Source organism: Centropristis striata, chromosome 7 (genome assembly GCF_030273125.1).
Source record: "Centropristis striata isolate RG_2023a ecotype Rhode Island chromosome 7, C.striata_1.0, whole genome shotgun sequence".
In the NCBI taxonomy this organism is placed as follows: Eukaryota; Metazoa; Chordata; class Actinopteri; order Perciformes; family Serranidae; genus Centropristis; species Centropristis striata.
This window is the reverse complement of record NC_081523.1, coordinates 15351070-15365437: the sequence shown is the minus strand read 5'-3', so window position 1 is coordinate 15365437 and position 14368 is coordinate 15351070. Positions and strand designations below refer to the sequence as shown.

General features: G+C 40.4%; 1 protein-coding gene across 1 annotated transcript in view; it reads left to right on the top strand.

Moving 5' to 3' along the window:
- bmp1a (bone morphogenetic protein 1a) overlaps window positions 1–14368 on the top strand; it is a 39130-nt gene that overhangs the window by 3611 nt on the left and 21151 nt on the right. Inside the window, exons 2-4 of the mRNA XM_059337425.1 lie at window positions 6375–6488; window positions 11304–11429; window positions 12592–12709. Of these exons, the coding sequence (XP_059193408.1) occupies window positions 6375–6488; window positions 11304–11429; window positions 12592–12709 (358 nt within the window). The remainder of the gene's footprint in view (window positions 1–6374; window positions 6489–11303; window positions 11430–12591; window positions 12710–14368) is intronic.

The window sequence follows — 14368 nt, the reverse complement described above, 5'->3', positions numbered from 1 at the left end:
AATAAATTCTTCAGGATAACAATGTTTCAGAGGTTTTATCTTCTCATAAGTCTCGTTTTTATTCTTTGAAGTGGAGCTGCAACAATTAATCGACTTTTGGATTAGTCGATCATTAAATGTGACAACTATTTTAACAATCGATTAATCGTTTAAGCAATTTTTCCTTCAAAAGTGCTGTTTTTTTAGCCTTTGAAATGGAATATCTTTGAGTTTTGAACTGACAAAACAATACATTTAAAGACATCACCTAGGACTTTCAGATGTGATGGGACATGTTCTTTACTATTTTCCGAAATCTTTGTTTTTCTTGCATGCCTCCATGGTGAACAATGAATCCGAAAACTCTTGATAAACAGAAGTAAACGAGGGCCACGCAAATCTATATCAAAACATCTGTTTACAAACTCTCACACAAATCTTGCAGTATAATCCAAGTCTCATTTATCCAGTCACATTCTTCATACTTCCTAAACACATATATTTTCACTAAAATCTTACTATTTGAAATCGTTTTGCATAAACCGCCTCATGCATGTGCAGGCGCGCTACTCATCGGTGCGAGTCAGGACGAGTAGTGCGCCTACGCAGGATAATTCTGCACCATGTGTGAGAGTTTTGATTTGATTTCTTGTTAAACATTGCACATATTTATTTGATTTTTTCCCAGTTTTTTTTCTTTTGAATTCTTCGTTCACTGTTGAGGCCTGCAAGAAAAACATTTTCAGAATGGTCATTTTGTGGGTGAAGTTTTCCTTTAGGGGCCTCCGTGACCGCTTATGTTAAAATTACTCTTAAGATGTTGAGATGTAAAACAGTTTTCTGCTAAAAGACATCACCATGACTCAGACCAGTGAGCTGTGTTGATCTCTGAGTCTTTTGTGAACTGCCTCCTTTCACAAAATTGTAAAAGTTTGGTTTTATTTATATCTTCATGTTCATTTGAGTCTCTGGCAGCTAAAACCACATGCTACTCGTTACCCCGCTCCCTCCCTCAGTCCTGCTCTGGCAATGAGTCTGTTGAACTTCATGATTGGGCCTTTAAGCAACACTTAAGCAGATGCTTTTTTCTTTTATCATGGAATGCAGGCTGTATAGGCGAGCCCACACTGGGTGTTTTTTTTACATTACAGGCCCCCTGCCACTTCTCTCTCTGCAGGGTTCAGGTGATTAGGGAGCCGATCTATTGCCGCGATCTCGGTGCATTAGTTGGAACAATATGTTTGTTGTCAGAGCTAAGTAATAACTAATCTTGCATTACATTAATACCAAGTCTGGGTTCGGAGCCGAAAGTAACAACAAATGCTTTGGGAGAGCTCGAATGATGCCCAATTAGCCTCCCATAATGAGCAGCTTAACAGTCACTTCTTCATTATTCGCAGTTTGTTTTTTTCTCAACAATTCAGCGCTGCTATGTGGCTGTTCATCTGGTAGACTTGTTTCTCTGTCCCCTCCACCTACCTGTGGTGAATACAGATTGCTATTATTTATGGAAAGTGCTGGAGAATCTTCCAGATTTAGTTTATCCACAAACCTGTTTAGACTTTGCTTGGGGCATCTGTTCGGAGAAAACCTGCTCTTTCCTCACAGCAGACTGCCTGAGTATGTGTTAGTCTGCCGTCTAAACCACAAATATGAAGCCTGGATGGTAGAAGAAAAAAAAGTTTTGTCAAAGGTGAAAATCCCTGCCTTGTGGAGATGAATTATTCATTTAGAGGGAGCTCAAATGCTGTGTATCGTTGACATTAAAAAAGACAAATGGCCGACGAGCTGACGAGTCATTAGAGGGGGTTCGACTGGCAGTAGGGTATATCAGTAATCAGCGGCAGGGATGAGCTGGGAAATCCAATCTGCTAATGGGCTTGATGGAGTGTGAAATGTTAAAGGGGAGGCAGTCTCTTGCTGTGTGCCCTTTTGCAGCTGAAGCCGCTCTCATTTTGTCAATAAGATTGAAGCTGCAGCGTGGTGACAGCAGCCCGGTCCTGATCTCAGCTGTGGCCGTGATGAGACTTCAGGCTTTTATTGGAAAATAATTACTCCAATCTCCGGCTGTAGCTTGAGACTTTGCCAGAATCTCTCTTCTAATCATACCTTAGTTAAGTTTTTGTAATGAGCAGAGTGCAGATTAGTGGACTTTTTGTTTCCCTCTCTCTTTCTCTCTCTCCTGCCTTGGGCTCAAATTGCAGTGTTAGGAAATGTCAAGGTAAGCATTTGCTAAAAAAATAACAGCTGGTGTTGTTTTTACAGTGGAGAGAGATCCCATGTTTACACGACAACAGGCATGCATAATACAATTCATCATTCTTAGTTAGGTTTATGCCCTTTTTCCTACTTTGTCTCAATATTCAAGCTTTTCTACTTTTTTCCTGTGTAGTTTTAAACACACTCTTTGGAGGGACAATGGCATTTGGCAGAAAGGGCTGGTACAGAATGAAACCTGAAAAGTGATACTTACACTGTCATCAGATGGTAATCACCTTAACGCAATACACTATTGGTCTCCATTGGAATTTAAATGCAGCGTTTGTTTCCAAACACAGGCTGTGAAAGGCGGTGCCAGGGTATTGTGATGCATTCCAGGCTTACATATTGGCCGGGCTTTCTCATCCCTCATCAGCAGGGTCTTGTATAGGGAAAGACTGTCCAAACATCTCTATAAGCACATTGAGGAGTAAACCGTGGCCCTGCCTGCTAAATATAGGCTGCTGTTAGTGTCTGTATAAGCTTAGTATTGATGTTTGTGCAGGTTTCAGTGGCAGATGTCACGGTCTGGTATTCACGGAAGGAGATTTATGGGAATAGTCCTGCAGTATTTGACACCGCAGAGGTCGAGGCTAGGGCATTACACGAATCAATGGGATTAATTTGATTGAGATCTCATGTATAATCTGACTGGGTGCGCTGATTGTTGGGGGCAGTCTGAGATGAGCAGATTATGTTTAGATTAACTCAAAAAATTCAACAGATTTGGGCTTTATCACACGTCAAATATGTTCAATCCAACAAACAACATCATATATTTAGTTTAGTCTCATTAGTTTGTGAAATACACACACATATGTTTGCATTTAAAGCTTAAATGCCAACTTTTTGTTTTCTAAAAAGGGACTAACTAGAAAAGCAGCTAAAACCCCCAATACTGTTACCTAACTATTCTGCATAGATATTATTACAGCTGCAGCTGTTGTCATTTAGGTTATGAATAATGTTTGGAAGAGATGCAGCACTGTACTCTACGGTGATCACTTGCCATCTGCCACATTCACTGAGTTTTAATCTACAGTACAACACAAAAGTCTCTCCGTGTTTGTATGTCGTATCATTACAGTGCTCTATATCAGCGCTCTGTATCTAGATGAGTTTATCACCTTTCTCCATAGCCTGTCCTCAATCCCAGCCTAGGGTTGTGTACAAAAGATTCCCTAAAACCGTGCGACTGTGGATAATTAAAGCCAGGAGACAAGGGGATTAATTCACAATCCCTGAGAGTCTTTCCATAAACCTGGAACAGCGTCTCCAGGACGACTGCTGCGCCCGGGGGAAATGAGTCCTAATGCCGCCGGGCCGTGCATTTGCTCACTTCAATCTCCACTGTTGTCTGAGAACAATGACACTGCGGATTAACCGGCCTGTCTCCGGCACGGTGGTGGATGATTGGGCAGAGAGCGCAGCCCTCTGTGAACCCACATGGGGGTGGGAGAAAGCCTGCACCTCGTTATTTGGTCACAGCCTGCACATATCCGTGCTAATACGCTGCAACTTGACACTGTATGAGAAAAGAAACGTCCTCCAATTGTTGTTTAATCTCCTTCAGTCAATATGGAGTGAAGTTTCATAGAATTGTTCTGAATACTTCTTCTCCCTGCTTAAGGCCTTATATGACAGCAACTTGGAATTAAGTACTGCCTGTTCTCCTCAGCACTCAGCCAGTTCTGGGAATCAAATAAAAATGCGAAGATAAAAGAGAAAAATGTCCTTCTGTTGTCAGCCTATCCATCCTATACCCCGTGACATCTGGTAGCTTCTCCTTATCAGTGGTGTTTTTGGCAGTGGTAGTCAGCATGAGCGCGGATTGTGAGTAGTCTGTTTTGTGTCTCTTGTGCGATTTTGTTGGAGGGAATTAGTGTTTTTTTGCGAGCACAAATTAAAGGATCCCTGCGACCTCTGGAATTTAAACCTGTCCTCTGTGCGTGCCCTGTCTTGCGGGCCATGATCTACACCTTTTCTTTATTGCTGTCATTAGCCTCTAATCTCAAACACAGGCTTTCTGCTGTGCATCCTCCAAGTCCTGCAGGGTGGAAGACAGGCTTGTATCTACCAAAGCCAGCTCCAGATTGTTTCAATAATACTCTTCTGGTGAAGAGGGATGCAGGCCAAGTGTTTTTTGTCTTTGTTTCTATTGTGCTTCTCATCTCTTTCTCTCTCTCTCTGTCTGTCTGTCTGTCTCTCTCTCTCTCTCTCTCTCTCTCTCTCTCTCTGTCTGTCTGTCTGTCTGTCTGTCTGTCTGTCTGTCTGTCTGTCTCTCTCTCTCTCTCTCTCTCTCTCTCTCTTTCTCGTCTCAGGCCTCTGTGTAACTTTTATAGGAGCACAGGGGAGGAGAACATGTCTTTCCTCTGGATGTTTTTGTTTCATGTAATGTTCATACAAAGTCTTGAAAGTTTGGAAAAGGCTGAATTTTAACTGTTATGTTTTCAAGGTTTGGAATATGCTTAGTTCTGTCAAAATGAATGTTAATTTTTGCAAATAATTTGAAATATTTAACATGTATTACTGCAAAATCAAAGTTCTTTGCTAAGGAATCCATTTGTTTCTTGTAATATCTTGTTGTATAATCTTGTCAAAGAGCAGTCTAAAGTTTGACAAAAAATTGTCAAGGAAAAACTGGCATGACCCTATCACCTCAAGATGTTTCAATGATAAATGGCTAAAAAAGGATTAATAACAGCAAACTCTCTCATCTCTTACTTTAGAAATTAGCGAGCATTTAATTATCATGATCAATATGATCAAAGTTAATGTGAACATCTGGTAAAGTAAACAAAGTGCTTTGGGTTTAAATCAATTCTGTAAACTTTATTTTTGGCAGTTGCATTTCTAGTATCAAATGAGATGTGATGGTCAAGGCTTCAAGATACATTTTTGGTTTAGCAACCTTAAAAGTGCTGAAGAGTGCTTGAGTTTTCCTCTTAAAAAGGCTGTATGAGCACTGTGCATGCTAAAAGGGTGCAAAAAGCTTTAAAACTAAATAAAAGCAAGTTGATCTACACATGATGACTTTTTTTGACATTGAAGATTTACAGATTCATACTTTTGACAAACACAACTACTGTAAATCACTCCCATTAGCTCTACAGTTTAGCGGTTCTCCCGGCTTCTTCCCCCTCTGGGTTGGTCTCCCCTCCACCGCACTAACCTCCAAACACACATGCAGAAGGCTGTCATTTTCTTTCTGCTCCACATCTGCCTTCCCTATTCAGAGCTGCGGTGTGGGCAGTGAGGATATGCCTCCTTCCTCTCTTCCCTTCCCTTCCCCTCTCGTTGTCATCTCCTGTGCAGACACGGATTACAGTGCCACCCCCTTTTTTTTTCTCCCGCCCCCCCTCTGCTCAGCTTCTCCCCCTTGTCACCCCCAACTCCTGCATACAAGCCGGGCCGTAAATTCTAGAGACATGCTGGTGTTAAAAGCCTGTAAAAGTGAGCGCCCTGTCTCTGGAGAGGACTCCTAACGTATCCTCCATAGAAATGGGGCATTTAGTAAGGAATCCCATAAAGCACGTTCCTCATAAAGTGGGACTGTTTGGTTATTTTTCCCTCTCCTTGGCCTCATTAAAGAGCTATTACTTGTTCAAGGTGCCCCATATTACTCCAGTGTCAATGTCTCACTGTATCATATATGATAGCTTGTTATAGCCAAGGACGCCCAAGCACATAGTGTGAATGGTGTTGTTTGGTAACATCTGGACTTGCTCAATTAATCATACAACATTCAGGTTTCTGAGTTCATACTCTGTTTATTGCATGAACCTTCATGAACCGTGTGCAATATGCGGCACCATTTCTATCCTGTAATTTGGAGCCCAGACAAGGCGGCCTTCCTGTTATCCAAACAGACGCACTGCTGTTTCACAACTCTATTTCTACTTCACTGCGAGGAAAGGGTAAACACAGCAGAGTCGAGAAAGGAATGAAGTATATGTTTTTATATTTATGTGTTACACGCTCGAGGCCTTCCATACATGCTTTGACTGGGCCTCTGCTCCAAGCAGCCTACTCTGTCTGAGCGGCAGGAAAAGCTTGAGGCAACTTGGCGGCTCAGACTGATGCTCCGTATTGTGCACGATCGTCTCACATGTGCCATCTCTGTTTGTCTGTTTCAGTTGCCTTTCTGGGAGACATTGCTCTCGATGAGGAGGACCTGCGATCGTTTAAAGTGGACAGGATAATAGATTTGGCTCAAAGGACCGTCCAGATTGTTAATCACACAGACACAGGTAACGACAACACAAACCACTTCTTCAAAGATTACAACTTGAGGTGAACGCCCCTTTGTTCGAGGCAGAGTGTTTTTGTACTGGCACTCTGGATAAAATAAAATTGCAGCCAAACACATGAAATGGTTCCCACATTGTGTTTTCTCATTGAGGAACAATTCTGTAAAAAGGACATTTTGCTCTCTAACACTGTCACACTGCTCACATTCTCTCCACGTGAGAGCTCGCAGCACCTGTCACATAGCAGGTAGCTCTTTAAATGTTTATGCCCACAATTGTCCTGTTACCACTACACACTGCTACACCTGTATCATCATGTTCGACCGTAATTGTAAGGCTTTGTCAGGTTAAATGTTGCTCTTAAAATAAAAAGCAGTATTTAAGTGGCAGCTGCGAGTCAGCAGGGGCCAATAGGCCTCACAATCCTATAAACTACAGGTTAGCATCAATCAACAAGTAGGTGCAGGTTTGTGTTTGTCAGTTTGCTGTTTTTATAGTAGAGGTAATGAGCATCCTGAGGAAAAGAGACGCTTGGCAGGATTAAAAATACATGTCAGCTGCTCTAAGAATATCCACTGGGTAACATCGATTTATTGACTGAATAGTGACCCCTGAGGCCGGGAGTTAAGAGGAGACGCATGGCTCAGGATTGCAACTGAGACCAACTGTGTGTACACTCAGCTCTGAATATCCATTTGTCCACTTGAGCAGGTTAGTCACTGCGCATCTAATTGTTGTGTAGTGGAGAGGATACTCGAAGGCTGAAAATGAAAACCATCTACAGTGTAGTTGCATAAGGCTCATGTTTAAAACACAACATTTATTCACAGCAGTGTCCTGTTTCCATATATGAACCTTAATTAAACAATGGGTGCATTCCAGTGACCATAGTACCATTTAGCATGTCAGAAAAAGATTTAGTATGTCTTACTATGTAGTATATCAAATGCAGCATGCCAAAAATACCAGGATGCTCCACTGCATCCAGTTGCATTTTGATGTTTGCAAGCCAGAATGCTATTCTGGCTATTCTAATCCACAATCCTCTATGCAGCATATACAGTCATGTCAAGTCACAGTCAGTCAATCAAAAAATATTATAGCATTGTTTTCTTTAATTTCTTGTTCATTTTAATGCCTGGTGCAACTAAAGGTACGTTTGTTTGGACAAATTTAATGATAACAACAAAAAATAGCTCATGAGAGTTTAATTTAAGAGCTAGCCATTTTCCATGGTTTTCTTGATAATAACCAAAATCATTGTCAAGAAAACCATGGAAATGGGTAGATATCAGCTCTTCAATTAAACTTTTATGAGCTGTTTTTGTTGTTATCATCATATTTGTCCAGACAAATGCAACTTAATTGTACCAGGCATTAAAATGAACAATAAAAAAAATGTTCTAATAATTTTTCCATGACTGTATATGAACAAGAGGGTCAAAGTTCTAGGCGCAATGTTATGATGAAGTTGTAATTGCACGCAGGCTGCACGAAACAGTAGGTACTTTTAAGAGCAGCTGCAGTGCGTACTAACAGAAAAAATATACTGTAATAATGTACTGTTATGATCTTGGTTGTTATAACTATTTTAACCAGGTGAAGGATTTTAGCTGTCAGACGTCTGTGTCTTAAGTTATCAGAGAAACAAGCTGAAACAACATTCAAGAAACACTGATTTTTGACATGACTCTGCTTCATTCATTTTTACCAGTTTAAATCACTGTGTCTGTTTGTTTTGAAGAGAAGGAGACATTTGCCTCTATTAAGCTCCTGGTAAAAAGCTCCTGGACATATAGATCATACATAGAGAAGTTATCAGAGAAACAAGCTGAGCAAATGTTTCGCGGCAACTCACAGCCGCTCTGGGGCGTCCAAACAGTGTTTTGGTAACACTGATTTTTAACATGAAACTGCTTTATTCAGCGTTTTTATCAGTTTTATTCAACCGGCACGTTTCTTTTGGAGAAGAGGAGACCTCTGCTTATTTTTGGCAGATGAACACTGAAGGAATCCTAACTGGGAGATGTTTACTGCAGATGCTACAGGCCACAGCTGGGCCATGTTAAAACCTGGTCTTTTATGGTTTAGATTGACAGACCCCTAGCCGCAGAAACCTATATACTGTGCATTTAAATATCTTAAAAGATTGTCAACTTTAATCACAAATCAGTACCAAAATTCTTCAGTAAAATAATCATTTTTATAGTATTCTCCACCCATTCTTTCAGGATAAGTTCTCAGTGTACACACATTATTCAAAATCATTTATTATTAAACAAACCATATTTTAGATAAAAAAGACAAATCATAATTATTTCTGTATTCCACGTTGTGTGAATGAATTCAATTTGTGGTTTAAAAATGTTTCCCAAACCTGTCGCGTCACCTCACTAAACTGAAAATATTTAAATCCATCTTAACTGCGGGTGTTGTCATATCTCTTCACTCTAATCCTTAGTATTCAGCCCTTGTAGCCTGCCCTACACAAATCAGTGATGTTGGTTGTATATATAACACGATCAGAATAATAAGTAATAAAGCCTTTGACGTATAAATCTTCCCTGTCTAACTATGAATGAAGGTGATAGATGTAATCATATTATTGTAATTAACACATCTTCCACAAGTTTTGTCTCCCCAGCACTCTTTCTTATCAGTTAGCAGATTTGGCTGTTATCAGACTTTCCCTCAACACATGCACAAGTGTACGTGCTAATTGATCTCGCCAGGCTGCTAAGATTTAGTCTTGCAGACTGAAATCCAACAGAACACATTGTTCCAGCAAATAAAATAAAAAAAACTGTGCAAAGGGTGGCTTGCATGTTAATCAAATTTAGCTTGAAGAGATGAGAGTCGCGCAGCTTCAAGTATTGTTATGGAAAAACAATCCATGTGCAGGATGTACTCAAACCAGATGTACTTGTCTTTGATTCTACAGTGATACTATAGTATAAAGAACAACTTTATTGTGAGAGCAGCACGTTCTGGCTTGTGGCCTTCATCAGGGTCATCCAGGTGATGTTGCACAATAAAGTTCTTTAGAAGTGCTGCTGAAGTTTTGGCCTCCTCAGACTATTTCCCCTTGCCAAGTACTGGAAGTTGTGCCAGAAATCCCTACTCCACTGTTTCTGCAGAAATCACATTAAAACTCCTCATCGGATAGAGGTCAACATGTTAATTAACTGTCTTAATAAACGTTAAATTAATCATTTATTAACTCCTGAACCAGAGACAGGCGTCAGTGCACCAGGGGAATTCTGCAGGTTTTCATTAAAGTGAAACACATTTAACCCAAATAAGAGAAAATGAGTGCTGGTGGAGTCTTTGTGTGGAAAGAAACCCCTCTAATTCACATTGTTATCTGTTAAAATACAACATAAAGGTACAACAGCACATTGTCTTTTCATAAAAATGTAAATGGTAAGGCTTCGAATCATGACTTCCGCCCAACACACCCATTAAATTCCTGCGCTGCATGAATCTAAAGGTCAGCTAGTCCTGGTCATCAGACTCCTGAGGTTTTCTCTCTCTATTTACTGATCCTCCTTACGAGGAAAGTAGTCTACTTTTTACAAGGAAGCAACAATTTTTGTACAGTGGTGTGTGATGCAGCATGTATAATGAAAAAGTCCATTTTAACAAGTCCTATTGTTCTCTGTATTTCACCGTTTTTCTTTTTTATATTAGTTGTGGCAGGAAATAACACATTGAAGCACCACTTTACTTCCTGATTTGATGCCATCTTTACTTATTAAATTGTATAGAGTTCACTGACTGCCTGCGCACTGCCTAAGAGGAGATGGAGAGTCACTGGCAGAAGAGCTGTCGACTGTGATTACTCCCAGCTGAACGCATGAATTACAATAATATATGTCTCGCTGTTCCCCTGATGGTCTGCTCTGTCACTTTTTAGAAATAAAGTTGTTAAAAAAGTCTTTAAAACTGCTTAATCTAGTTATGAAGTCGGCAAGGTGGCAACACTAGACTTGCACACATATACATTTGTAGAACAGCCAGTAGGAGCGCCTTCTCTCTCTGAAATGACCTGTGATTGGCCGTCAGTCAAGATTTTTTAAAACCTGAAAACAGAACCAAAACGAGGGCATAAATCTATTTTTTTCTCACAACACTTGAATATGCTACAACATGTTGGATTGTTATCATGGAATTTCTGTCCAATGAAAAAAAACTCTTTACCCCAGCTTTAAGTACATCAAGTAAAAACCAACAAAAACTTGTTCCTGCACTTATTTCTATAACTGTTTTAAAATGTGTTTATTCCTGAAGGAGTGCCAGAAGTTATATTTGTTTTAATTTATGGGTTATATAGGTTATGCCTGCAGCATAATGAAGTACAGGAGGGAGATTGTGCTATATGTGGCTCACATATGGATGTGTCTTATTATAATCACCAGGTTTAGGTGGGAGCTTAGTCTCCATGGTTACTCTGCATTTGTGTGTGTTTGAGTGACATTAAAATGGTGAAATTAATTTGGAAGAAGAAGAAAGAAACCAGCTTCAATACAATCCATTTGTGCAAAAATGGAAAGAACAATGTTGTTTTAATAAAACGTCTGTAAGGGAGCAGATGTAATATCCGAAATGAGAAATAATAATTAGAATGTGTGAATAGCATCAAGCCCTGAAATAATATCCTGTAGTTTTACAATTAAAAAGTCTCTTTTGTCATCCGAGGAACTATCCATGGGTGAAGCATATTTGCGCTTCATAAAAATCTAAATAACATTTTATATGACATTTTCTCTGTCAGATCCCAGAAATGTCATTAATGGTGTTGTTTTTGTTTTTCAGGAGTAACCAATCAGAATAGGCAAAATAGGCAAGCTTCACGCCGCAGGAAAAGGGCTGCGACCTCCAGACCTGAGCGTGTTTGGCCTGAAGGTGTTATTCCATATGTCATCAGTGGGAACTTTAGTGGTAAGTAACAACGATTTACTCATCCTCTTTAACAAAGGATGTATTCAGGTACAGTTACACAAGATATAATGTTGCTGCTCATTCCTAATTCCTCAAAATAAACAAAGAAATTAATAAATGCTCTGCTGTAACGTGCCGTAACCTGCTGTAATGTACGTCTATTCATGTCACCTTAAAACAGTGTTTGTCCGTATAGTGTTTTTCCAAGCTCTTCCTGAAATAAGTGTTCCCAGCATTTTGTTGTTTTTGCTGTTGTTTCTATGACACCAAGCTGACAACATGTATGGTGATTAAAGCACAGTAGTCTCTAGTAACATTCAGTGATGGTGCGACTGATACTAGTATTAAAGAAATGATACTCGATACCAAGGCAAAAAGACATCATTCCTTTGCACACAAGTTATGATGGTTAGGTTAGGAATATACTTGAATTTTGAATAATACTCCTTGAAAATGTGTTGATTTTTAACATAATCTGGTGCTTAATCTACGCAATCACTCATGTAAACCAAAAGTCTTTTTTTTCTCGTTACTGTGCTGTCTCCTGCCGTGTGTAATATGAACTGTAGCGTGTCAAATTAAATAGTTTATCAGCTTATAATTGTCTAGTCCTCCTCCTTTCTAAATTGGCTGCTTTTCAAGGAAGCTTGATACCTGAAAACCTTGGATGAAAGATTTTGTTTTGTCAGAACTTCAGGCTCCACCGGCATCAAAGAATGGATGACAATATTTAGTGGCATTATCCAAACCCTAACTCTAACTTGGGCTGAGGGAACATAGAAATGAACCCATATAAACAGCTGGTAAAATAAACAAAGTGACGAAATGAGGGTGTAAGGGTTTTATTAGGTTTTTTCAATTGCGTTATAGTAACAATTTAGATGTGATTATTAAGGCTCTAAGAGTATGGACATTTTTCATTAAGGTGCCTTGATAGTAACTCTTAAAATGTTGTACAAATCCTGTTTTTATATGACGAATACAATTGTATTAAACTTTTATATACAGCTTTTCATTACAATGACTTCATTTCCAGAAAGTCTCTCCACGTCTTAGAGTTCTTTCCAGCTGTCCCTGCTTCTATTCACCTCCTCTTTTCTATAAAATGTGTGTGTGTTTTAGTCAGCTCCACTGATCTCACCCTCTCTGTCATCCTATCCAGGCAGCCAGCGGGCTATATTCCGCCAAGCCATGCGGCACTGGGAGAAGCACACCTGTGTGACCTTTATTGAGAGGACGCAGGAGGAGAGCTATATTGTCTTCACCTACCGACCATGTGGGTGAGTCAGTGGGGTTTTTCTCTCCCACATGAAGGAACCGAACAATGGTCTGCTTCTGTTGAGCCTTCGTTATCTACAGCTAATTATTTAGCGCCTAAGTACTTTTTTCCTTGCTTCCTGCTCAGCAGCCTTTCACCATTGTTCATCCTCTCTGTTCGCGGTCTCTCTGTGCGAGCTGTTATTTCAGCCCCCTACCAGTCCTGAGAGAGTGGGCTATTCAGTGGCCGGGAATGTTTCCTGTGCCTCATCATCACACTGCATCAGTCACTGAGCATTCGTGTCAAACATGGCGTACAGAATTGCATCCTAGGGAGAGACTTCCTCCGTAACCGTGTTTACAGCACTCCAGTAAAATTAGGCTCAGTGTCCACTCAGCATTTCTTCTTCAACAGATACTCAGGGGAAGTGCTGGTTGTGGCTCTTGTTGTTGCTGAGCGACTATTGACAACCTGTTTAGATGTGCAAGGCTCTTTTTTTATTAAATGAAGACATATTTTTAAAGCACTTGCTGCTGAAAATACAAACCAGTGCAACCTATTAATTTGAGATTTTGAGGGAAAAAAAGAAGCCAGAGCTGTTAGGAGACGTATTAAAGAGGTTCCCAGGGGACGCACAAACTTAAAATGTTCCCATGTTTTAACCTCACACAGATCCAAACCACAAGCTGGAACCATTATGTCATTACACACAATGTACCTCTCCCACTGATATGTATCATTCAACACAAACAGCGTAACAGAAAGCGGATGCAGCTCATGAAACTGAGCTTTTTCCAGCCCAACTGTTGATAGCCATTTTTAGCCTGGTAACTGGCCTCTGGAGCAACAGGGATGACATTATCCACGCAGGCGGCAGCGGTTAGCAGTGGGAACGTTTGACTCTGCTGCATATTCAGCAGGCCCCCATCTGTCCTGTGCAAAGTTCAAGGCGTATCTCAGGAGAGCCTGGCCTGGCTCGCAGTAATTAGAGAGCGGCTGTCTGGCCCACAGGGCCGTGATGTGTGTGCCCGTCCTCCTAGACTCCCACACTGAACCTTTCATGTCAAGCTGAGATGGAGCGCTGCAGCCGGCCAGCTTCCACCGTCACTCTCAGCATTTGCATTGGCACACGGATGAATGAATGTCACTGCTGTATGTGTGGATGACGGGTCGCCTCGTACCGCTCTCCTGTAAAACAGAGCGGAGGTTGTTGGAATAATGTTGTTCTCATTACAAGCTCCATTATAAATGCACAGAGCACACAAAAATATAGAAGCAAGCAGACATTATAGAGCCAGAAACACATTCCTTCTTCGTCTCCCCTGGGAAACATCACTTTTTTTGGCCTCTCTCTCTGTAGTTTCCATTTGCTTGTTAGTGATTTTTTATTTTATTTACTAAAGCATAAAGTGTAGTCATTATATTTTCAGGGTTCCTACAGGTGCTGGAAATCCTTGAAAACACTGGACTTTTAATGTGGTGCTATAAAGGTACTTGAAATTTAAACAGTAACAGATGACACATTTCTAAATATGAAAACTTAATGTGATGAAAAAGTGAATTCATCAGTTAACTGCACTCTATCTACTGTATATTAATATGTTGTTAGCACAGCTCAGGGTTCCCATGGTCATGGAAAACCTGTGAAAGTCATGGGATCTTAAAATCAAATTTTCCAGGC